Here is a 24,307-nt window from a genome sequence, read left to right on the forward strand (position 1 = left end):
AATGCTAATTTAAAAAAACCTTCAAGAAAATAATGAGGGCTGGGAAGGTGGCTCAGTGGTAGAGTGCTTGCCTTGCATGCATGAGGCCCTGGGTTTGATTCCTCCGCACCACATAAGCAGAAAAAGCTGGAAGTGGTGCTGTGGCTGAAGTGGTAGAGTGCTACTCTTGAGCTGAAGAGCTAAGGGACAGTGGCCAGGCCCAGAGTTCAGGCCCCATGACAAAGGAAGGGAGGAAGGGAGGAAAGGAGGGAGGGAGGAAGGGAGGGAGGGAGGGAGGGAGGGAGGGAGGGAAGAAGGGAGGGAGGGAGGGAAGAAGGAAGGGGAAGGAAGGGAGGGGGAAGGGGAAGGAAGGGAGGGGGAAGGGGGAGGGGATAATGAAGAGCCTGAACTTGTTCCTTAGCTTGGGCTCTGTTCCTTAGATTTTTCACTTAAGGCTGTTTCTGTATGACTTAATCAACACTTCCACTTCTAGCTTTTTTTTTTTTTTGTCAGTTCTGGGGCTTGTACTCAGGCCTGGGCACTGTCCCTGAGCTTCATTTGCTCTAGGCTAGCACTCTACACTTGAGCCACAGCACCACTTCTGGCTTTTTCTGCTTATGTGGTACTAAGAATTGAACCCAGGGCTTCATGCATGCTAGGCAAGCACTCTATCACTAAGCCACATTCCTAGCCCCCATTTCCAGCTTTTTGCTAGTTAATTAGAGCTAGAGTCCTACACTTTCTTTTTTTTTTTTTTGGGTCCGGTCGTGGGGCCTGAACTCTGGGCCTGGGCGCTGTCCCTCAGCTCTTCAGCTCAAGGCTAGTGCTCTACCACTTGAGCCACAGCACCACTTCCAGCTTTTTTCTTATGTGGTGATGAGGAATAGAACCCAGGGCCTCATGCATGCAAGGCAAGCGCTCTACCACTGAGCCATCTTCCCAGCCCCGAGTCCTACACTTTCATGCCCAGGCTGGCTTTAAACCATGATCTTCTGATCTCAGCCTCTTGAGTAGCCAGGATTACAGGTATTGAGGCTCCAGTGCCTGGTTAGCCCATAGTTTTAAGGAGAGTGAAGAAAGCATAAGCCTGATTTTAGACAGCTAAAAGGGAGTCAGGTTAAATCTCTTAATACTACTTACAATAATAAGAATATTAATCTTGGCTATGAATAGGAAAACAGTTAAAATTAAAATCCACAGCTAAAGAAGGGGCTTTGTGGAGGGTTTTGTTTTGTTGTTGTTTTTAGAATGGCAAAAAAATAATGGAACAGCATGAAATTATATGCCTTCTGATATGATGCAATTTGAACTATGCAACATCACCCCCAAACCAACATGGCACTGTGCAAGTAAGTTTTCAAATCAATACTATCATAAACAGTTGACCAAATCTAGAATGTGGGACTTTAAACAAGACAAATTGCCTAAACTCTGTTTAAAAAAAAAAGTATCATAGAAGAAAAGGAGTAGGACTGTTCTTCATTAAATAAGAATAAAAATAACAATATACAATGTGTAAACTGGATTTTGGGGGGAGCAGAGTATTAGGAATTTGAACTCAAAGCTTCAATGCTCTAACGTCTTGAATCGTGCATGCCTGGCCATTTTTGCTCAGATCTGTTTTTAGTTAAGTCTTGCATTTTTGTCCACAAAGATCACTCTACATCTGCCAAAGGAGAAGCCAGATTACAGGTGTGAGTCAACACACCTGGGTCCCTGAATTTTGTTTTTGGGGGAGGGTCCTGGCTAGGGCTTGAACTCAGGACCTAGGCACTGTCCCTCAGTAGTTTTTGTTCAAGGCTAGAGTTCTACCACTTGAGCCACAATGACACTTCCAGCTTTTGGGGGATTAATAGGAGTTAAGAATCTTATATATTTCCTGCATGGGCTGGTTTTGAATTACAACTCTCCTATCAACCTCCTGAATAGCTAAGATTTATAGGTGTGAGCCACCAGCGCCCAGCTACTCTGAATCTTAACATGTTGATGACTACTAAGTCTATAAACTGTACGTTACATTACTGAATGAATCACTATTCATTTTCATAAATGGAATAATAGCATTATGGCTTGGTAGAATGCTCTTATCCTTAGGACATACATGCTAAGATATTTAGATAAAGTGTTATGATGACTGCAACTAATTTTAAAAGACTCTAAAAAGAAAAGGAGGGGCTGGGAAGGTGGCTCAGTGATAGAGTGCTTGCCTTGCATGCATGAGGCCCTGTGTTCAATTCCTCAGCACCACATAAACAGAATAAGCTGGAAGTAGCACTGTGGCTCAAGTGGTAGAGCGCTAGCCTTAAGCTGAAGAGCTGAGGGACAGCGCCCAGGCCCAGAGTTCAGGCCCCCACAACCAAAAAAAGAAAAGAAAAGGAAATGAAGAAGGCAGGAAAGGGAAAAGGAAAAGAGGGAACAAAATGTTAATAACTACCAAGTTAAGGTAGACATAAGGTATTAACTATACCATTCCTTTAAATACAGATCTAAAATATACACAAATAGATACTAGTGGAATAGCTGAGTGGAAGTGCTTGTTTAATATGAGCAAAGTCCAGGATGTGATTTGTCAATAATGTAAAAATAAATAAAATAACCACGTGGCAGTGGCTCACGCCTGTAATCCCAGTTTCTCAGGAAGCTGGGATCTGAGGATCATGGTTTAAAGACAGCCCAGGCAGGAAAGTCCGTGAGACTCTTATCCCCAATAAACCATCAGAAAACCAGAAGTGGTGCTGTGGCTCAAGTGGTAGAGCGCTAGCCTTGAGCTGAAGAGCTGAGGGACAGCACCCAGGCCCAGATTTCAAGTCCCACAACCAACTAACTAAATAAATAAAATATATAAAAATTAAACAAGCCGGCGCTGGTAGCTCACGCTTGTAATCCTAGCTACTCAGGAGGCTGAGATCTGAGGCTCAAGGTTCAAAGCCAGCAAGGGCAAGAAAGTCCATGAGACTCTTATCTCAAATAAACCACTAGAAAACCAGAAGTGGCACTGTGGTTCAAGTTGTAGAGCACTCGCCTTTAGCTGAAGAGCACCAGGACAGCACCCAAGCCCCACAACAGACCAAAAAAATAAAAAAATTAAAAAATTAAACAATGGTAGTAATGGTGTTTGTTTTTGCTTTTGGTCTTTTTTTTTTTTTTGGTACTGTTTTGTTTTGTCTTTTTAGGGACAGAGAAGGGGCACAGAAAGGGAGGGAGGAAGAATAAACAAATGCAGTCATAATTTTCAGTATACACTATGTAGAAAATGAACTATGCAACTTGTGGGCAGGGATAGGACGAGGAAGCTAGGTGAAAGTGAAGGAAGGGGTAACATTATCTAAAAAAGAAATGTACTTATTACCTGACTCTCTGTATAACATCTTAATAACAATAAAATTATATTTTTAAAAAATTACAACAATGGGGGTGGGGGGAGGGGGGAGGCTGGGAAGGGAGGTGAAGGGTAAACAAAGGAGGAGGCTGCAATGCTTGGTAAGAAATGTATGCATTATCCTGCCCATGTAATTGTAGCCCCTCTGTACAGTATGTTCTCAAATAAAATAAAATTAAATTAAAAAAAAATTACAACAATGGGCAACTGGAGACATGGCTCAGGTGGTAAAATCCTTGATTATCAGTGTGAGGCCCTGAGTTCAAACCCCATTCTACAAAAAAAAAACAAAAAACAAAAAAAAACAGAAAAAAGTTAAATGACAAATAGCACAAAAAGAGATGGCTCAAGAACAGTATGTTCAGCCGGGTGCCGGTAGTTCAAGCCTATAATCTTAGCTACTCAGGAGGCTGAGATCTGAGGATCGAGGTTCAAAGCCAGACGGGGCAGGAAAGTCTGTGAGACTCTTATCTCCAATAAACCACTAGAAAACCAGAAGTGGAGCTGTAGTTCAAGCGGTAGAGCGCTTGCCTTGAGCTGAAGAGCTGAGAGACAGCACTCAAGCCCAGAGTTCAAGCTCTATGACTGACCAAAACAAACAAACACACACACACACACACACACACACACAAAGAACAGTATGTTTATATGCTGAGAATATAGGTAAGAGTTTGAAAATACAGTTAATAAACAATGAAGTAAAATCCCAGAAGAAACATGAAATGTTAAATAAAGCAAATAGTGAAGAAGGTCTTAATGAAAAAATAGGTATCTTTTTCTCTGAAGCTGTGGACACAACAGGTAAAATCTATAGCTATATATACAGAAAGTTCTCAAATATAGTCTGGGAACTCCAGGTTCCCAAGGCATTTTTCAAGGAGCCATGAAGTTAAACTTGTTTCACACTATGAACACTACAATGCTATTGTCTTTCATGAAGTGCAATATTGTACCACAGCAACCAGGAAGCAGATTCAGCCATTTTCTAGTCAAGCCAGTTTTTAAAGATTTCCAAAAATGTACAATGACAGTTTCTCACTAATTTTCTTTTCATTTTGTAAAGTCCTTTTTCATTAAAATATGTTAACATGTAATAAGTTTAAGAAAAATTAATAAACATTTGAACTTAGTTTTAGTACCTAATATAGCAAGCATATAGTAGATATGTTATTATATATACAAAGGCTCCTTGGGAATTGCTCTTCGAAGACTTACAAAGAGATACTGAGCATTTTCTAAAAAGAAATGTACTCTTTACATGACTTATATAACTATAACCCCTCTGCACATCATATTTATGTAACAATTAAAAAAAGGACTTCTAAGAAAAAAAATCTTTGAACTCTTTTGATCTAAGAATTTTTTTTTTAAGTGAGAAGCATGAATCAAAGAAAGAGAATCACAGTCAAGTGCTGAGAGCCCTCACATTCAGGAGGCTGAGGAAGGAGAATCATGAGTCCAGAAGTTGCTTCAAGACCAACCTGTATAAAACAGTGAGACTTTGTCTCAGAATAAAACAACCTAAATGTACTTACCACATAATGTTAATAAATTAACCAACATGGATTCTTTTAGAGTTAAGTAAAATTATACTTGAGTCTCACTCTAAAAGGCAGTAGTAGAATAATAATTAAATCACAGGCCCTAGAACCAGATATCCTTATCTTCAAATTTCAAATTTTCAAATTCTGGCTCTGCTATTTGCTGCCTGTATAACAAGTATTTAACTTCAATATACTGGATTTTATAAAAAAAAATTATTAAATAGAAATGTACAGTTGTCACAAAGATTAAATGAGTGTAATACTCTTTTTTTTTTTGGTTGTTGGTCATGGGTCTTGGACTCTGGGCCTAGGTGCTGTACCTCAGCAGTTCAGCTCAAGGCTAGCACTCCACCACTTGAGCCACAGAGCACCATTTCCAAGTTAATACTCTTTTTTTTTTTTTTTTTTTTTGGTCCGGTTGTGGGGCCTGAACTCTGGGGCTGAGCACTGTCCCTCAGCTCTTCAGCTCAAAGCTAGTGCCCTACCACCTGAGCCACAGCGTCACTTCCGGCTTTTTTCTTTTTGCTTATGTGGTGCTGAGGAATCGAACCCAGGGCCTCAGGCATGCAAGGCAAGCGCTCTACCACTGAGCCAACTTCCCAGCCCCCAAGTTAATACTCTTAAAGGGCCTAAAATGATGCCTGGCAGGGGTGACTAGTATTTGTTCTTAAGGGGACTCTTACTAGTATCAGACAAAATAACCTTGGCAAAAATATAAATAAGCTACGTCAAGTGTTAATGACTACCAGTAGCACCAAAGACCTTATCAGTAACCTTTAAATTTTCATTCACAAATTTTCTTTCCTAAGCTCACAAATTTTCTTTCCTAAGCTCTATGGGACCTTCTTTGGTATCAAAAGGCTTGTGATCTCAATTGTTCACAATTATTCTTAATAAAGTTGGTGACAGGAAGAATTCTGTTTTAGTAAAATATACTTTTCATTCTGTGATTTTCAGATGGACCAATAAATAAAACTTTTAGGGTGAATGAGGACATATATGATCCAACTAGTTTTTTGCATGGTAATACTCACTTTTACACATTGTTCAGCTAAGTCTCTGCTAGTCCTGTTGTTAAGTTCAACCACAACCAAACGATTACAAAGTGCTTTTATAGCTCCATCTACCCCAACAATCCTTCGGGTGCATTCTGCAGATACGTCCAGGTAGTATGTTATGGCTCGAGCTGTCACCTCTAACACATTGTCTGGAGCACTTTCATCAAGAAAAATTTTGCAGAGGGCTGGTAAGAAAGTGCGAGGAGGACACCTATAGTGAAAGAAATCATATTACATCTAGTATTACTAGACAAAAAACAAAAGATAAAAAAGCTTTTTAACATTTATTTCACTCAATACTATATCTGAATGTTTATTAGGCAATACTTTTACACTGTTTTGACTTCCACTATAATACTCTCATACAAATTTTATTGCTGAAAATACTAAGCTACAAACAATTTTAAGTAGCAGCACTAGGCTGGTAGGCTCAAGTGGTAAAGTTCCTTTCTAGCAAGCAAAAGACAGTAAATTCAAACCTCAGTACCACCAAAAAACAAACAAATATATATATATATATATATATATATATATGTAGCAACATTAACTTGAAACTAGGTTCAAAAAAAATTATTTTAGTCAATACTTCACTTACACACCAACTACTCTATAAAAACTTGCCTGAATATCCCAAATAGTGAAATGGTACTTCCACATTCCTAAACTTTATATATATAAAATGCACACAGTTTCAATTTATTGATTTATTTCTTTGCTTACAGAAGAGTCCCTTTAAGGCCAGGTACACTGTTTAATTCATGTTTTATAGAAACAAACACTGGTTTAAGGTATTCAAAACTGAGATAACACAGAGAATAGCATCTATATGACCCTTCCAAACCTATTTCCTCCATTGTATAGCAAAGACAATACATTAATAATACCTACTTTAATATGATAGTTAGAAAGATTAAATTATTTACATTATAAATACTTAGCTAAGTATCTGGCCCAATGCTAATCTAACTTAGCTCCCTTTCTCTCCTTTGAATAATCAATACCCATCATTTATACCTGTGTGATATAGTTTTCTCAAAAGCAAAATCATTCAGATATCAATGAGACTCCCTATATTTTTATCAACATATAAAAATACCAAAGATCACAACTTACACTTAGTAGGAATGTATTTACATTAAATACATTATTCTTTTTGCCATTTCTGCATAGTCCAAGCTACAATTACAGATAAAACAAATACAATACTGTTCAACATTTAGGCCTATTTTTTCCTCCAATTTCAAGTGTGTGCAAGGGAGCACCTCTCAAATTTCAAGTGTGTGCAAGGGAGCACCTCTCAAATCTTTAGCAACTTTTAAAAAGTAACTGTGTAAATGTCAAGTATCTCTAAATCTGTTTTTTCACTTTTATTATTCCTTTTAATGTTAGAGTGTTCTTTCCCTCTGACTCTCCCAAGGGAAAATAGCAATCATCAATTGGCAGTGAAGCAAAGCCCTAAAAAAAGAAATGGTTTCAGTCTCAGGCGAGATATCCTCATGTCTTCCAGTACTCTACATTAGAGAAACTCTTCGAGCAACAATCTACAGAAATGATCCATAAGAGTACAGACTTCCTCGCTTTATTCTTCAATAATATATGATATGTGATTTAAAATCAGGGGTCCAGCAGCAGGAACATTTATCAAAGATTTTAGAAAACTTCTTTCATTCAATGATTTAATACAGGTCCTTTTTATTAGGCAGAAACCCTGGCAATCTCTGACATTGTACTTTTCAAGTTTTTATTTTGTTTTGTGTTTGATTTTGGTTTTTGATGGTACTGGGGTTGTACTCAGGGATTCAAACTTGCTACCCCTTGATCTTGATCTGTATCTACAGGCCCTAGCCAGTATAACTACTTATAATAATGCTGTCAAAATTTTAAAAGGTGCCAGGTACCGGTGGCTATACCTGTAATCCTACCTACTCAGGAGGCTGAGATCTGAGGCTTGCAGTTCAAAACCAGCCTGGGCAGGACTCTTATCTCCAATTAACCACCAGGAAACCAGAAGTGGAGCTATGGCTCAAAGAGGTAGAGCCTTGAGTGAAAGAGCTCAGAGACAGCACCCAGGCCCCAAGTTCAAGCCCCACAATCAACAAAGAAAATAAAATAAAAAATGCAGCCAGGCTCACACCTATTAATCCTAGCTACTCAGAAGGCTGAGATCCAAGGATCAAAGCCAGCCCATGCAGGAACCTTGAGATGCTCACCTCCACTAAACTACCAAAAAATGCTAGAAGTAGAGCTGTGGCTCAAGTGGTAGAGTGCTAGCTAGCCTTGAGCAAAAGAGGCTTATTGAAAGCACGTAGGCCCTGAGCTCAAAACCCAGGCCTGGCAACTAAAAAAATGCTTTGAGAACAGATTACAGGACCTCACCAATAGTTCTCTAGTAAGATGATAATACTTCCTAGAATATCAGAATATTTAAGCACTGTTGATCCCTACACATGCAGTAAATATGTAATATAGTCTATAAAATAAACTAGAAGAGACTGTGGACAGGTTTTTTGTAATATTTGTTTTCTGGGTTATTTTCTTAGGGTGTGGGGGTGCTGTTACTAGGGCATGGATTCAGGACCTGGGCACAGTCTCATGGATGTTTCTGCCTGAGCTGGCTTCAGACCACAAAAATCCAGAAGTGGAGCTGTGGCTCAATTAGTACAGCTCTAGTCTTATGAGAAATAAACTCAGAGACAGCACCCAGGCCCTGAGTTAAAGCTCCAGGAGGGAAAAAAAAAGCTGATATTGATAGTCCTCACATCAAATGACAAGCCTAGATGTAGTATGATTATATCAAAACTTAAAACATACTCATTTTTATGAATTACAAAAACTAAGTATCAAGAAATAGTTTTTAAGAGAAATATTTTAAATGTTCTGCATTGCCTGTGAAAATAAGTTTTTATTAATTTTGGGAATAATGATGTCTCCTGCTGTGTCCTCCAGAAAAATGAAGAGTCTCAAACAAGGATAATTAAGGAATCAATTTAAAACAAACACATATGAAGGTGTAGGCTCAATGGTCTGTGGTAGAACTCTTAATTGCCATAAGTAAGGCACCTGGGTTTGATCCTTAGCAATGGGAGTGGTGGGGAGAGGCAGAGAGTTTCCAACTAAAAAAAAAAAATTTGGTCGCCAGGTGCCAAATGTTCACACATGTAATCCTAGCTACTAAGAAGTCTAAGGACCACAGTTTGAAGCCAGCCCAGGAAGAAAAGTCCTTAAGACTCTTATCTCCAATTAAACAGCAAAAACCAGAAATGGAGCTGAACAGGGGTCAAGTGGTAGAGTGCTGTTCTTGAGCTAAAAAGCTCAGGGACAGTGCCCAGGCCCTGACTTCATGCCCCAGGACAGGCACACACGCAAAAAAGAAAAAAAGTTTCCAGTTTAATCTTGTTTAGTTTTAAGAGAAAAATTAAGATGGTTTACATATTGAAAGTATAATGAAAGCTTAATGAACGTGTGTGTTTGGGGTGGGGGTGGGGTGTTGGTCCTGGGGCTTGAACTCAGGGCCTAGGCATTATCCCTTTTTTTTTTGGCCGGTCGTGGGACTTGAACTCTGGGCCAGGGCGCTGTCCCTCAGCTCTTCAGCTCAAGGCGAGCGCTCCACCACTTGAGCTACAGCGCCACTTCCGGTTTCCTGGTGGTTTTATTGGAGATAGGAGTCTCACGGTCTCTCCTGCCCAGGCTGGCTTTGAACCGCGATCCTCAGATCTCAGCCTCCTGAGTAGCTAGGATTACAGGCATGAGCCACCAGCGCCCAGCTATCCCTGGCCTTTTTTGCTCAAGGACAGAGCTCTACCACTTAAGCCACAGCTCCACGTCCAGCTTTTTTGGTGGTTAACTGGAGATAGAGTGTCACAGACTTTCCTGCCTGGGCTGAGTTCAAACCACAATCCTCAGAACCAGTCTCCTGAGTAACCAAGATTACAAGCATGAGGCACGAGTGCCCCACCTTCATGAACTATTGGAATATGAAATCGCTGTTTTACTTTGGGCTATTAACAAGAAAAAAATTCTTTTTCTAACCCTTGAGTTACCCTTTTAACTCTGAAAAGGTATTTTGTTTTTTGTTGTTGTTTTTTTTTTTTTTGGTCAGTCGGTGGGACTTGAACTCTGGGCTTGGGCACTGTCCTTGCACTCTCCAGCTCAAGGTAAGGGCTCTACCACTTGAGCCACAGTGCCACTTCCGGTTTTCTAATGGTTTATTGGAGATAAGAGTCTTTCCTGCCCAAGCTGGCTTTGAACCACAACCCTCAGATCTCAGCCTCCTGAGTAGCTAGGAGGCTACCAAGGTGAGAAGATATTTTGAGTATATTCAAAGATATGCCAAAACACAGGGCTGGGAAGGTGGCTTAGTGGTAGAGCGCTTGCCTTGCATGCATGAGGCCCTGGGTTCGATTCCTCAGCACCACATAAACAAAAAGAAAAAAGCCGGAAGTGGCGCTGTGGCAAGTGGTAGAGTGCTAGCCTTGAGCTGAAGAGCTGAGGGACAGCGCCCAGGCCCAGAGTTCAGGCCCCATGACCAGACCCAAAAAGAAAAAATAAATAAATAAATATATGCCAAAACAGTTTTTTTTTTTTTTTTTTTTTGCCAGTCTTGGGGCTTGAACTCAGGGCCTGGGCACTATCCCTAAGCTTTTTAGTTTAAGGCCAGCACTCAACTACTTGACCCCTGTACAGCTCCATTTCTGGTTTTTGCTGTTTATTGGAGATAAGCGTCTTTGTGCCCAAGGCTAGCACTCTATCACTTTAGCCACAGTGTCTCTTCTGGCTTCTTCTGTGAAAAACTAGAAATAAAAGTCTCATGAACTTTCCTGCCCAGACTGACCTTGAACCGTGATCTTCAGATCTCAGCCGCCTGAGTAGCTAGGATTGCAGGCGTGAGCCACCAGTGCCTGGCTGTGGTTGTCAATTTTCAATGAGCACAGTGCTACCAATAAAACCTGTTCTTCCACTGTCTAATATTAGTATTGTGTAATTTTTCTATAATTTTCTCGATTCCCCTGATTTTTCCTCCTTTAGCCTGACTCCTCGATTAATCTTTTTCAACTCTTCTGTATTATTTCACTTATCTTAACTAATCCCTCAATTTATACAGGATGGTAATAAATCTCATCCACACACTACAAAATAATTCCAAAGTGGTCTAACTTACCATAGCTAGCTCCATTTAAAATTACAAATCTTAAACATAAAGTAAGTATATTCCAAACAAAACCTATCTGTACTCCACTCCCAATTTATCATTACAGTAAATGTCAAGCTTCCAGGAAGACTTAAAACCTAAGAAACATTTTTTATTTCTCCCCCTATTTTCCTAATGTTATACATCCCATCAGACAAATCCCATCAATTAAACTCTCCAGAGTATATACTAAATCTTCCCACTTCTCTCCACCTCCTCTTTTATAACCCTATTCTGAGCTAACTTCAAAATCTTGTTTAGTCTACTGAAATACCAGAGGCATACACATCTGGCACTTGTGATGAGGAAAGTATCCAAAGAGAAAAGCATGTTCCTTCTGGCATGGTATCAGTGCCTGAGCAAGGTAAAAAGGACCACTGTGAAAGAGAATGGATCCAATAAACAGATCAAGGATAATTCTCTTACTATAATAAAAAGGACTTACAAATACAGAAACACAAAACATGAAACTGAAGTGGCACATTGGAAGTGGAGATATTTTGGTGAATTCATGATATTCAATATATAGAGATAGAAAAATATATTTACAAATGGTACACAACATATAATAGGGTCAACCTATGTACTGGACAAGGTGGTACATAGTAATGATACCAGTTTCTAAGGAAAGGAAGATAGAGGGATGAATACAAGGTCAACCTGGGTGGAGTCTGTAAGATCCTAGACACAGCTGTTTGTTTTTGCCAGTACTGAAACTTGAACTCTAGGCCTGGGTACTGCACTTGAGCTTTTTGCTCAAGGCAAGCCCTCTACCACTTGAGCTACAGTCCCACTTCTGGCTTTTTGAGGTTAATTGGAGATAAGAATCTCAAAGACTTTACTGCTTGGCTGCTTGGAACTGTAATCCTTACAAGTCAGCCTTCTGAATAGCTAGGATTACAGCTGTGCCACCAGTGCCCAGTTTAAAAAAAAAATTTTTTTTTAAACAGTGTGCTAGACATCGGTGGCTCATGCCTATAATCCTAACTATTCAGGAAACTGCAAATCACTGAATAATGCCAAAATAACACAAAATTTAATATATAATTTTTCTAATTTTTAACCTTTAAAAATATTTACTCTTTATATAATAGAAATTATTTCTACATACTATACCCAGTGCTATTAATATCAATTTACCCAAAATAACTTAATAAGGAAACCAGAATTACAGTGATCCCTCACCTATCGTAGGAGTTACATTCCAGAGACCCCCCGCCATAGGTGAAAATCCATGAAGTAGCAGCTTTCAATAGTTGTCCCTCGATATATCACAGTTCACTTATTGCTACTTCATGGATAGTATATTGGCAATCTACTTAACCACATAAATGAGAGTATAAAAGATCTTTAAATCTAGGTACTATTTTCCAGAACGCTATTTGCAATAACATATTTAGAAACTTTCCCTGCAAGAAGTACACGTACCTTAAAATAAGAACAAAAACAAGAAGAACCAAGTTTCATGAAGATCCTAAAAGAATTTCCCTGAAAATGGTATTATTTTTTGTATTGTTTTCTCTTCAGATTGTATCAATCTTTTGCCTTCTAATTATCTGTACTGTGACTGCCACATGCCTTCTCTAGACATCATCTGATCTTGAGCTAAGATGTACAAAAACTCACAATTTAAAAAAAAATTAACTTTAAAAAAAAGATACATTATCTTTCAGATATTTTTAAATAATAAGTGAAGTACTTCTTTCTTCCTACATTTAAAAAACTAAAGTAGCCAGGTGCCAATGGCTCATGGCTGTAATCTTAGCTACTCAGGAGGCTGACATCTGAGGACTGCGGTTTGCCAGCTGGGCAGGAAAGTCCATGAGATTCTCATCTCCAACAAAGTACCCAAAAGCTGGAAGCAGAGCTGTAGTTCAAGTGGTAGAGCACTAGCCTTGAACACATATACACACAAACACTCAGGGACAGTGCCCAGGCCCTAAGTTTTCAAGCTCCAGAACTGAAGTATGCACTCACACACGGACACATGCACATGCCCGAAATACAAACGTAAATTAATGATAGTTTTTTTCTTTTAAAATTATTATATTTAAGTAGTTGTACAAAGAAGGTATCATGTAACAAAGCAGTTTATAAATAAAATATACCTAAATCAATGTCACCCTTTTTTTGTCTTGATATGTTTAAGCAATTCATTGAATTATTATGCTAGTGGAGCATATAACACTCAAAAAAAGCCAGGACAGTGTCTCACACTTGTAATCCTAGCTACTCAGGAGGTTGAGATGTGATGATCACGGTTAAAAGCCAGCCAGAGCTCCAGCAGCAAAGTCCATGAGACTCTTACCTCCAATTAGCCATCAAAAAGCTGGAAGTGGAGCTGTGACTCAAAATGGTAGAGTGCTAGCCTTGAGCAAAAAGGTTCAGAAACAGCACCCAGGCCCTGAGTCCAAGACTCAGGATCTTCATGTACGTGTGTGTGTGTGTGTGTGTGCATGTGCACACACAAACATGCACATACCCATGCACGCACACAAACTCAAAAGGAAGATGAGTCTGGTTCAAGTGGCTCACACTTAAAATCTCAGCTACTTAGGAGTCTGAGATCTTATTTCCAATTAAGCACCAAAAAACAGGAAGGCTCAAGTGGTAAAGCACCAATCTTAAGTGAAAAAAATAAAGGACCCTGAATTCAAGCCCCAGTATATAGAAATCTAGGTATTCACACACAGTGAGACCAAAGAAGGATATTCTTAGGGGAAGAACTCAAAGGCCCTATGTCTATGTGCCTCTGACCATATAAGAGAATATTTATTGTTTGTTGCTGTTTTTGTTTTCTCTTTGTCTTATTTGTTCCTTTACCTGTGTTTGGGAGGGTTTGGGGAGGAGGGCACAGAAATACAGAAATGTGGCTTAGTAGTAGAGTGCTTGCCTAGCATACATGAAGCTCTGGGTTCAAATCCTCAGCACCACATAAACAGAAAAGGCTAGAAGTGGTGCTGTGGCTCCAGTGGTAGAATACTAGGCTTAAGCAAAAGAAGCTCAGAAGACAGTGCCCAGGCCTTGAGATCAAGCCCCAGGACTGGCAAAAAAAAAAAAAAAACCCAAAAAACAAAACACACACACACACACACACACACACACACACACACACACACACACACACACACACACACACACACACACACACACACACACACACACACACACACACACACACACACACACACACACACACAAAAAACAGAAATGGAAGGACAAAGGGGGAACAAATATAGAAATTCAAAATGAACTAACTATACAACTTATGGGCAGGGATGGCAGGGAAAAACTGGGAGAAAACAAGGAAAGGGGTGACATTGTCTAAAAAGTTCTGTACACAAGTATGTCACCTTTATAACAACATAGTTGTTTGGGGGTTTTTTTTTGTTTGTTTTTTTAAAGCCAGGTGCTGGTGGCTCACACCTCTAAGCCTAGCTACTCAGGAGACTCAGATTCGAGGACTGTGTTTTGAAGCCACTCTGAGCAGGCAAGTCCAGGAGATTTTTATGTCCAATTAAGATACCCCAAAACAGGCCAGAAGTGGATCTGTGACTCAAGTGGGAGTGTTAGGTTTGGGAAAAAAAGCTCAGGAAGACAGGGCCCAGACCTTGAGTTCAAGTTCCATACGGACTTGCATACGTACACACAAAAAAGTGGTATTACACTCTAGTGAAGAACTCAAAAGTATACTAAAATAATAGTCATGTGTGAGAATGTAAGAATAATTTTTAATACATTTAAATCTAACTCATTAAATTAAAAAATCCAAAAGATTTTTTTAAAGGAGAATGGTACAATCAAATCAGTATGTTAAAATTACAACTTTGGTTACAGTTAGCAAAGATAAAGGCATATCTGTTACAAGCCTACTAGTACTACCTCAGGGAGAAAATACAGGTTATCCAACTGAAACCTCTTCAACTTTTTACCATCAAACCTAATCTCTTCACGTTCCTCTTATTTCAACAAAGTAACTACACCCGTTTCTATAGAAAATTAATCTCTCTACCAATAGATGGGAGCCTTGCTATTCAATGTGCGATATGCTACAAACAACTTTCTGAATTGTGTAGGAGCATACTGGAAATGCACTTTAGACCAACACATCAGAATATACATTTTAACAAAAGCCCCAGGCAATTCTCATTATTTACAATGTAGCTCAGTGGTAAGGCACTTGCCTAGCATGCACAAGGCCTTGGTTAGATCCGCAACAATACAAGGGAAACACTTCAGTTTAAACACATGCTAGTTCTCAGTTTTTCAGTATCCCTGAACTGTTAATTATTCCTTCTCTATCATAGTTCTTTGATCTTTAGAGAATAAAAGTCCATGTTCCTTTTTTAATACTCCTCAAAAAAACCTTTTTTACGTAAGTCATGTATCTTATTTCAGTCCCATTCACTTCTCAACCCATTTTAATCTGCCCCTTACTGACAATCCACTTGGCTCTCATTAAGATCAATCATCTTGAGAATGTTGGCAAAATACAAATGACACCTTTCTGTTTCACTCTACTTGACCTCTCTCTACTATTCAACATGGCTGCCTTCTCTCTCTCCTTGAGTCACTTTCCTGAGTTGATATGTAAACTAACTATGCAAAAGCAATCATGGATGAAATTGCTGGTAAGCTGGCATGAATCAAGACTGTAGCACTAAGCACTAGCAATTGTTTTCTTCACTGCCAAAAACTAGTATGAAATAAAAGCCAGTTTCACCAAATAACCTTGATGATGGAACAAAATTAGGCTTCTATCAACTCTTTTATTTATTTTGTAGTATTCTCCTTAAAGGAAATGAGAAATAAGTATAAAATACTAATGCATGCCAAATAACGATGGCTATGGCTGGGGAACATATTTGTAGGACTATTTAAGAGTTAACTTAGCAGCTATTTTCTTGCAACACCATTTTTTACTTGAAAGAGCATCAAAAAAAAAAAAAAAACAACCAATTTTATAGACAAGATATCTTGTCTCAAAAATTAGTCAAAATTAGTCAAAAGCCAGGCGCCTGTGGCTCACACCTGTAATCCTAGCTACTCAGGAAGCTGAGATCTGAGGAACAGGGTTCAAAGGCAGCCCAGGAGGGAATGTCTGTGAGACTCTTATCTCCAATTAACTACAAGAAAATCAGAAAACTAGAAGTGGCGTTGTGGCTTAAGTGATAGAGCTAAAGAGCTGAGGGACAGCACCCAGGCCCAGAGTTCAAGCCCCACAACCGACAAAAAAAAAAAAAAAGTCAAGTATGCCTTTCACTTCAAGAAAAACACAATATACAGTGTTGTAAAACACCTTACACTGTTTTCGATGAAAACATTCAAGCTTTCAAACAAATCAATAAATTTTGGAAAATATATTTGCCACCAAGGCTTGATAACATCTCAATAATCTTTAGTCACATTGCCACATGTGAATAGTTTGTTCATTTATTGCTGGCACCAACACTTGAAGTCAGGACCTTATGCTTGCTTGTTGAGCTAGACACTCTATCACTTAAGCCATTTCTTCAGCCCAGTTTTTTTGCTTTTTGGGTTTGTTTGGTCTGTTGTGAGGCTTGAACTCTGGGCCTGGGCGCTGTCCCTCAGCTCTTCAGCTCAAGGTGAGCGCTCTACCACTTGAGCTACAGCGACACTTCCAGTTTTCTGGTTTGGAGATAGGAGTCTTACGGTCTTTCCTGCCCGGGCTGGCTTTGAACCGCAATCCTCAGATCTCAGCCTCCTGAGTAGCTAGGATTATAGGCATGAGCCACCTGTGCCCGGCCCAGCCCAGTTTTTTAGTGGTTATTTGGGAGATGGAGATAGATTCTAGTGGATTTTTCTGCCTAAGCTGGCTTTCAATCTCAAATATCCAAATCTCAGGCTTCTGAGTAGCTAGAATTACAGGCACTGAACTACCAGTGCCTGGTCAAATGTCAATTTCTAATCCTGTATACTGACCTATGTCAGCATATAGAATATCTGTATAATTAACTCAGTGTAACAGTATTTTCCACATGACAAGTATAAGCTCCTATAAAACTAAATATGACTAAGACATCTACTCAAAGTACAAAAAAAAAAACCCACAAAGATTTTAATGTAATAGAGCATGAAGTTCACTGATATTTCAGAATCCACATATATTTTTTTTTTTTGGGTCCAGTCGTGGGGCCTGAACTCCAGGCCTGGATGCTGTCCCTCAGCTCTTCAGCTCAAGGCTAGCACTCTACCACTTGAGCCATAGCGCTACTTCCGGCTTTTTTCTTTTTTGCTTATGTGGTGCTGAGGAATCAAACCCAGGGCCTCATGCGTGCAAGGCAAGTGCTCTACCACTGAGCCACCTCCCCAGCCCTTCATTGTTAGGTTTTAACATGTAATAATGTTCCAATCAATCTCACCTCCTCTATCACTCTTTCCTTGCTCCCCAAAACAATTTCAATAGTTTCTTTGTTCAAATTTCATAGTTACAATCTATTTTGACAATGTCCATTTCTTACCACTTTTATTATATTTATTCTGATACTGTACACTGCCAACCTATGTCAACATATAGAATTATCTGTATAACTCATAACTAACAAAACTACAGAATTTGTTCCTTTGGTCCTACCTTCTTGCAATCTATTCTCCCAAGGGCAGGTAATATTTTTATTTTTTCATCTCTTTCTATTGTAGCCCTCCTAACTAATGTTTTATTTGGTATGGTTTACTTTTTGTTTTGTTTGAGATAGGGTGTCATCAATATCGAAGGCTGCCCTTGAACTAACAATCCCCCTCCTACTTCAGCTTCTGGAGGGCTGGGATTTTAGGCATGTGCCACAATACCACCCCCAACTATGCTTTTGAGACAAATTTGAGGGACAGATATGTAGCTCAGTGTACTTGTCTAGTATATACATTTAATACCCCAACACTGCCAAAAAGAACAAAAAATAAATAAAACTAAAAAAAGCTGGGCACTGGTGGCTCATGCCTATAATCCTAGCTATTCAGGAGGCTAAGATCAGTGGATTGTGGTTCAAAGCCAGCCTGGGCATCATAGTCTGAGATTTTTATCTCCAATGAACAACTGAAAAAGCTGGAAGTAGAGTTGTGGCTCAAGCAGTAGGGCACTAGCTTTGAACTTTTTAAAAAATAGATCAGGGAAAGCCAGACACTGGTGGCTCATGCCTGTAAACCTAGCTACTCAGGAGGCTGAGATCTGAGAATCATGTGTTAAAGCCAGCTCAGGCAGGAGAGTCCATCAGATTCTTATCCCCAATAAAAACTACCTGTACTCAGAAAAAGCCAAGTGGTAGAGCCCTAGCATTGAGCACAGGGAGGCTCAGGAACAGAGTCCAGGCCCTGAGTTAAAGCCCTAAGACCAGCAAAAAATTAAAAATTTAAAAAAAAAAAAAAAAAAAAAGGAAAAAAGATCAGGGACAGCACCCAAATCCTGGCCCTGAGTTCAAGCCCCAGAACCAGCACACATACACAAAAGATTATGTCTAAAAAAGCAAAAGATGTCCATATTATTTTAATACCTGTCACTAATACCAATATTATTTCTAACTTTTAGTTTAATATAAAACAGTAAATTTTTAACACTGTGCTGCTCAATAGCTTTGGAATACAAACTCAGGACAGTCTTCCTTGGTGTATTTTCAAGATCACACTAGAAAATAATGAATGATGGCTTTCTCTGTCAAGGGAATCAAATGACAGACTATAGGAAAGCAGAATAAACTTTTTGCTACTTACCACCCTTTGTGTTCTCAAAATTAAAATTATAATTTCTTAGAAACTTTTTTTTTTCTTGGGTCGATCGTGGGGCTTTTTAACTCTGGGCCTGGGTGCTATCCCTGAGCTCTTCAGCCCAAAGCTAGTACTCTACCACTTGAGCTAAGCACCACTTCCACTTTTTCTGTTTATGTGATGCTGAGGAATCAACCCCAGGGCCTCATGCATGGGAGTCAAACACTCTACCACTGAGCCATCTTCCCAGATAGACTTCTAAATATAAATGATCAACATCTATTTAGATATGAAAGCAAAAGTACTCATTAGCTAACAACTCACATTACTCATATTACACTTAGGAAGACATCGCAAACAACTAATCTTGAAACCACTTTCTGAAGCATTACCTCAATAAATTGAGGCATTAACAGAAGCACTGCAGAAAGTTCTACACTACCTGCCTTTCCAGATTAAATAGATGTACTTATTAATACAAGCTAACCAGGTAAACTGTATCTGAGTATATGGACATCTTTCGTTTTCTTAGACAAAACAAAGGGCTACCTGCCTTATGAAATCAAATTGTGTATATGACTTTCTCCAATATCCAAAATACGTACATCATCTTTTACCTGCTTTACTTGTTGACTGAGTTAAAAGACTTTATAGACTCTCTAAAATTAACCACTGCTTCAAGAAATATACTACAAAAATAAAATAAACTTTAAGCCAGGCATGGTGGCTCATGCCTGTAATCCTAGCTACTCGGGAGGCTGAGATCTGAGGATCTTGGTTCAAAGCCAGCCCGGGAAAGAAAGGGCAAGAAAGGAGAATTGGGTGGGGGTGGGGGGACCCTCGGAGATGGGATTAAAAAAGAAAGAAAGTCTTTATAAGACTCTTATCTCCAATTAACCACTCAGAAAACAGGAAGTGGTGCTGTGGCTCAAGTGGTAGACCTGTAGCCTTGAGCTGAAGAGCTGAGGGAGAACGCCCAAGCCCAGAGTTCAAGCTCCACGAACAACAACAACAACAAAAAAAAAAAAACTTTAAAATTAAATATTTAGTAATACAATCAGTAGGTAGCTCATTTTACTCAAAATATTGTCTCCTCTAATTCTCAGCACAAACACACTGAAATAAGATTGCAGAAGTTTACAGAAAAGTAGAGCTCTGAAGAGGCTAAGTAACACAAGCAGACTAACAATTTGATGCCAACTCTCTACAACCAATTCTACCATTTCACTATGCTGCTTCTCTGTTTTAAAAGGAACCGAGACATATTTTTCCTTACAACAGTAAGAACACATTTGCCTGAATGATAAAAGCAAACTAAAGTTTAAAACCAAAATTAAGAGCTAGGCACTGATGACTCACACCTGTAATCCTAGCTACTAACGAGGCTGAGATCTGAGTAACTCGGTTCAAAGCCAGCCCAGACAGGAAAGTCTGTGAAAATCATCTCCAATTAACCACCAGAAAGATGAAGTGGCGCTGTGGCTTAAGTGGTAGAGTGCTAGTCTTGAGCTAAAGAGCTGAGGGACAGCACCCAAGCCCCGAGTTTAAGCCCCATATCCAACAACCAACAACAAAATTGCAACAAGGCTAGGTAGCTCAATCCTTTAATCCTAGCTACTTAGCAAGCAGAGATCTGGAGGAACACGATTTGAAGTACGTGCGTGGCTGGGAAGGAGGAGTGCTGATACTCCAGCTCATTCAGTGGTTGGTGGCATCTCAGCATCATGGGAAAACACAAAAATAGACTGGATTTACAATCCAGTCTAACCCAGGCATAAAGGGAGACTATCTCACTACCAATACTAACAACAAAAAAAAGTTTTTATTCTCTTACATATGAGTACTAAACAGAAGAGATAAAATGATAGTTCATTTGACTGGCAAGTATAACTTTTTCCCCTCTATGGCCCTAGGGATCAAATCTAGGACTTCCTACTATTAGGCAAGCATTCTACCAGAAAGCTACATTCCTAGGCCTAAGGATGACTTTTTAAAATGCCAAAAGGTTAATGATGAACCTTCTAATGAAACATATGAATAAAAACTCTACTGTATTTTTCTATAAATCTTGCTAAAACAGGTGTCAACTGAGGGGCTGAACTATTCTGATTTTTCAAGAGTGGGCTGATAACACATATTACAATCACTGATCTGGAAACTTAGTTTGCAGGAACTTGTTATCAAAATAAACTTCTAAGAATATTTAAACAATTATTTAAAATAAAAAAAATAAACTGGGCCGGACACTGGTGGCTCATACCTGTAATCCTAGCTACTCAGGAGGCTGAGATCTGAGGATCGCGGTTCAAAGCCAGCCGGGCAGGAAAGTCCATGAGACTCTTTTTTTTATTTATTTTTTTTTTTGGGGGGGGGGTCCGGTCGTGGGGCCTGAACTCTGGGCCTGGGCGCTGTCCCTCAGCTCTTCAGCTCAAGGCTAGCGCTCTACCACTTGAGCCATAGCGCCACTTCCGGCTTTTTTCTTTTTGCTTATGTGGTGCCGAGGAATCGAACCCAGGGCCTCATGCATGCAAGGCAAGCGCTCTACCACTGAGCCACCTTCCCAGCCCCTCCATGAGACTCTTACCTCCAATAAACCACTAGAAAACCGGGAGTGGTGCTGTGGTTCAAGCGGTAGAGCGCTCGCCTTGAGCTGAAGAGCGCAGGGACAGTGCCCAAGCCCAGAGTTCAAGCCCCACAACCGACAAAAAATAAATAAATAAATAAACTGGGAGCCAGTAAGTAGTTCATGCCTGTAATCCTGGCTCCTCAGGAGACTGAGATTTGATTCAAAGCCAGCCTGGGCAAGAAGTCAGTGCAGGCAAGAAAGTCTGTGAGACTCTTATCATCTCCAATTAACCACCAAAAGCTTTATGTGGAGCTGTGGCTCAAGTGGTAGAGCACTGTTGGCCTTGAGTAAAAAAGCTCAAGGACCTGAGTTCGAGCCCAAGACAAGCACAAAAAAAAAAAGAAGAAAAAAATCAGGAGAAAACAACAAAAAATTAAAAATACTATACCAATTTAGCAAATAATACAGTTTTTAAATTCTCACCTCAAGGATGTTAAGATAATTATACCAAATTTTAGATCAATAATTCAAATATTTTTTGTTATCTGAAAATGGTATTAAATACAGAAGCAGTATTTTCAATTACTTATTATTGGGCTGAGATCAAGGCTAAGTGCCTAGCCAGAATAAAGCCTTGAGTTCAAATCCCAGTATGGTCCTCCCAAAAAACGCAAAGAATAATTACTTACTAATGGAAATCAGAACTATGAACAGTAAAAACTAAGTATTGTTTGTATAACACCAAGAAGAAAGATTACTCTTACTGGACCACAATGAATGCTCTTTTATGTTTTTGCACACATTCTCTATTAAAATAATATCTGAGGGCTGGGAATGTGGCTCAGTGGTACAAAGTGCTTGCTTATCACGCATGAAGACCTGGGTTCGATTCCTCAATACTACATGAACAGAAAAAGCTAGAAGTGGTGCTATGGCTGAAGTGGTAAGAGTGCTAGAGAGCAAAAGCTCGGGGGCAGTGCCCAGACCCTGAGTTCAAAACCCCAGAATTGGCAAAAAAACAAAAAAACAAAAAAATCCTCTGAATAAAATTGTTTAAATTCTCCAAAATTCAAGATGTTTCTATTTTTTTCAGAAAAGTATGCTACATGTATAACAGCCAATTTCTGTCTTCCTCAAATGTAATTAACAAGCCCATGGTATGCATAACAAAACTACACTATCATATGACTTAACACTAGTGAAGAACTGTTCAAAAGGTATGTTCAACCATTATTTCTCTAATTCTTTGGTCAGTTTTATGCAATAGAAAAAGCTTTAAAAATAGGCCAGGCACCTGAGTACCCAAGGCTCATGCCTGTAATCCTAGTTACTTAGGAGGCTGAGATATGAGGACTGGGGTTCAAAGCTATCTCAGGCAGGAAAATCTGTGACACTCTTATTTCCAACTAGCCACCAAAAAGCAGAAATGGAACTGTAGCTCAAGCAGTGGAGCAGTTGCCTTGAGCAAAAAAGCACTCAGGGACAGCACCCAGGCTCTGAGTTCAAGCCCCAGAAGGAGCACAAAAAAAGTCTTAAAAATAATAAACATCTTCGCAAGTTATAATATATTCTAAGAATGATTTAACTGGTCTATGAATAGTTAATCTTAGTATTTCTTATTCCCACTCATTCAAAAAATATGCATTTATGTAATAACAGTATTACTTTACCTACCACTTCTTATTTCTCAAAAGAAACTGAAAAACAAAACTGCAGAAAAATTTCTAAAGGCTATCTTAAAATTCACTAGAGAAGTTCGTACAAAAACTAAAGTCAGCACATGGTTGAAAACAGATGTCACTACAGCAACCCCAAAGGAAAAGATGAAGGAATGTACTTACGTTTCAAAACAACGATCCACGTTGTCAGACATCAAAAGCAGCATGCATAGCTGTTCGAGGGCTATTAGTTGCATGTCCCTTTCATCTCCCTGTCCCATCTGTAGCCATTCCAGCAAGGTATCCGGATCCACATCTGCCATGGTTTTTTAAAAGCCTCTTCGCTTAAATTTTAAAAAAGTAAAGGGAAAAAAGTTCTTCAAATGCCCACAACTAATGAGTTTCAGTTTGATTTTTTTTTCTTTTATATGTGCAAGTACCAAATTTTCACGGTGTTCTCCTAGGAATTAAACTCCTAGGTATGTTTCAATAGAATGCTTAATGCAGTTTTCAGCGGCCCTTATTCACCAGGTTTAATGTTGATACACTAAAAAACGAAAACCACTTTAGCCCAGAAGTATAAGCTGATTAGGTTGCTGCTGAGCCAGAAACCAGAGCTGTCTTTGTCAAAGACAGGCAAACAAGCTTCGGGTCCTACTACCGCTATCACTCACGTCTGTGCCAAAAGGCAAAGAACACCTACAGAAAGTTTTGGGTTCTTGCCTCCCTTCCCCACCACTCCCCATCCCACTTCCAGAAGGAGGAGAAAAAACAAACAAACAAACAACTTCTTCCCCACTCCACCCAAAATTGGTATTTAGATAAGGGATGGCCTCAGATCCAATATTTTGTTAAGACTTTAAACACCTGATCCACTCCTCTCCAAACTAAGTTTCTCCTCTGCCTCCAATTTCATAAAATTGTGTTCAACTCTCACATTTACGAGGGGGAGGAGGGCAGCAGGTAAAAGTCATTACAAAGGCTTCTCGTTTCAGTGCCCTCAACTAAGGACAGCGTCCGTTTCACCTAAGCCGGCTGCAGGTGTAGGGACCCGAGCGGCGGGGCGCGGTGGGCACTCAACGGCGGCGGCCAGAAGGGCTGACCCCACATCCCCGACCCCCCCAGGCGAGCCTGGCTGGGGCGGAAAGGCGCTGGTTACGAAGCCCGCGAACCTGTGCGGAGGAGCCGGGAGAAGAGGGAAGTTCTGGAGGAGGAG

The 24,307-nt window shown here is 39.6% G+C and overlaps 1 protein-coding gene and 1 pseudogene across 7 annotated transcripts in view; both read right to left on the minus strand.

The window, feature by feature from the left end:
* Hectd1 (HECT domain E3 ubiquitin protein ligase 1) overlaps positions 1-24,307 on the minus strand; it is a 103,397-nt gene that overhangs the window by 78,366 nt on the left and 724 nt on the right. For all 7 annotated transcript variants that reach the window (XM_070026356.1, XM_070026324.1, XM_070026347.1 and 4 more), the window contains exons 2-3: positions 23,275-23,435; positions 5,937-6,171 (exon numbers count right to left, since the gene is read on the minus strand). In XM_070026356.1, coding sequence (XP_069882457.1) covers positions 5,937-6,171; positions 23,275-23,414 — 375 coding nt within the window. In that variant the 5' untranslated portion in view covers positions 23,415-23,435. The remainder of the gene's footprint in view (positions 1-5,936; positions 6,172-23,274; positions 23,436-24,307) is intronic.
* Positions 7,346-7,532, minus strand: LOC138835551 (small nucleolar RNA U3; annotated as a pseudogene).

The sequence above is a fragment of the Dipodomys merriami genome, unplaced genomic scaffold (assembly GCF_024711535.1).
Source record: "Dipodomys merriami isolate MVZ:Mamm:240054 unplaced genomic scaffold, mDipMer1.0.p SCAF_1, whole genome shotgun sequence".
Taxonomy (NCBI): domain Eukaryota; kingdom Metazoa; phylum Chordata; class Mammalia; order Rodentia; family Heteromyidae; genus Dipodomys; species Dipodomys merriami.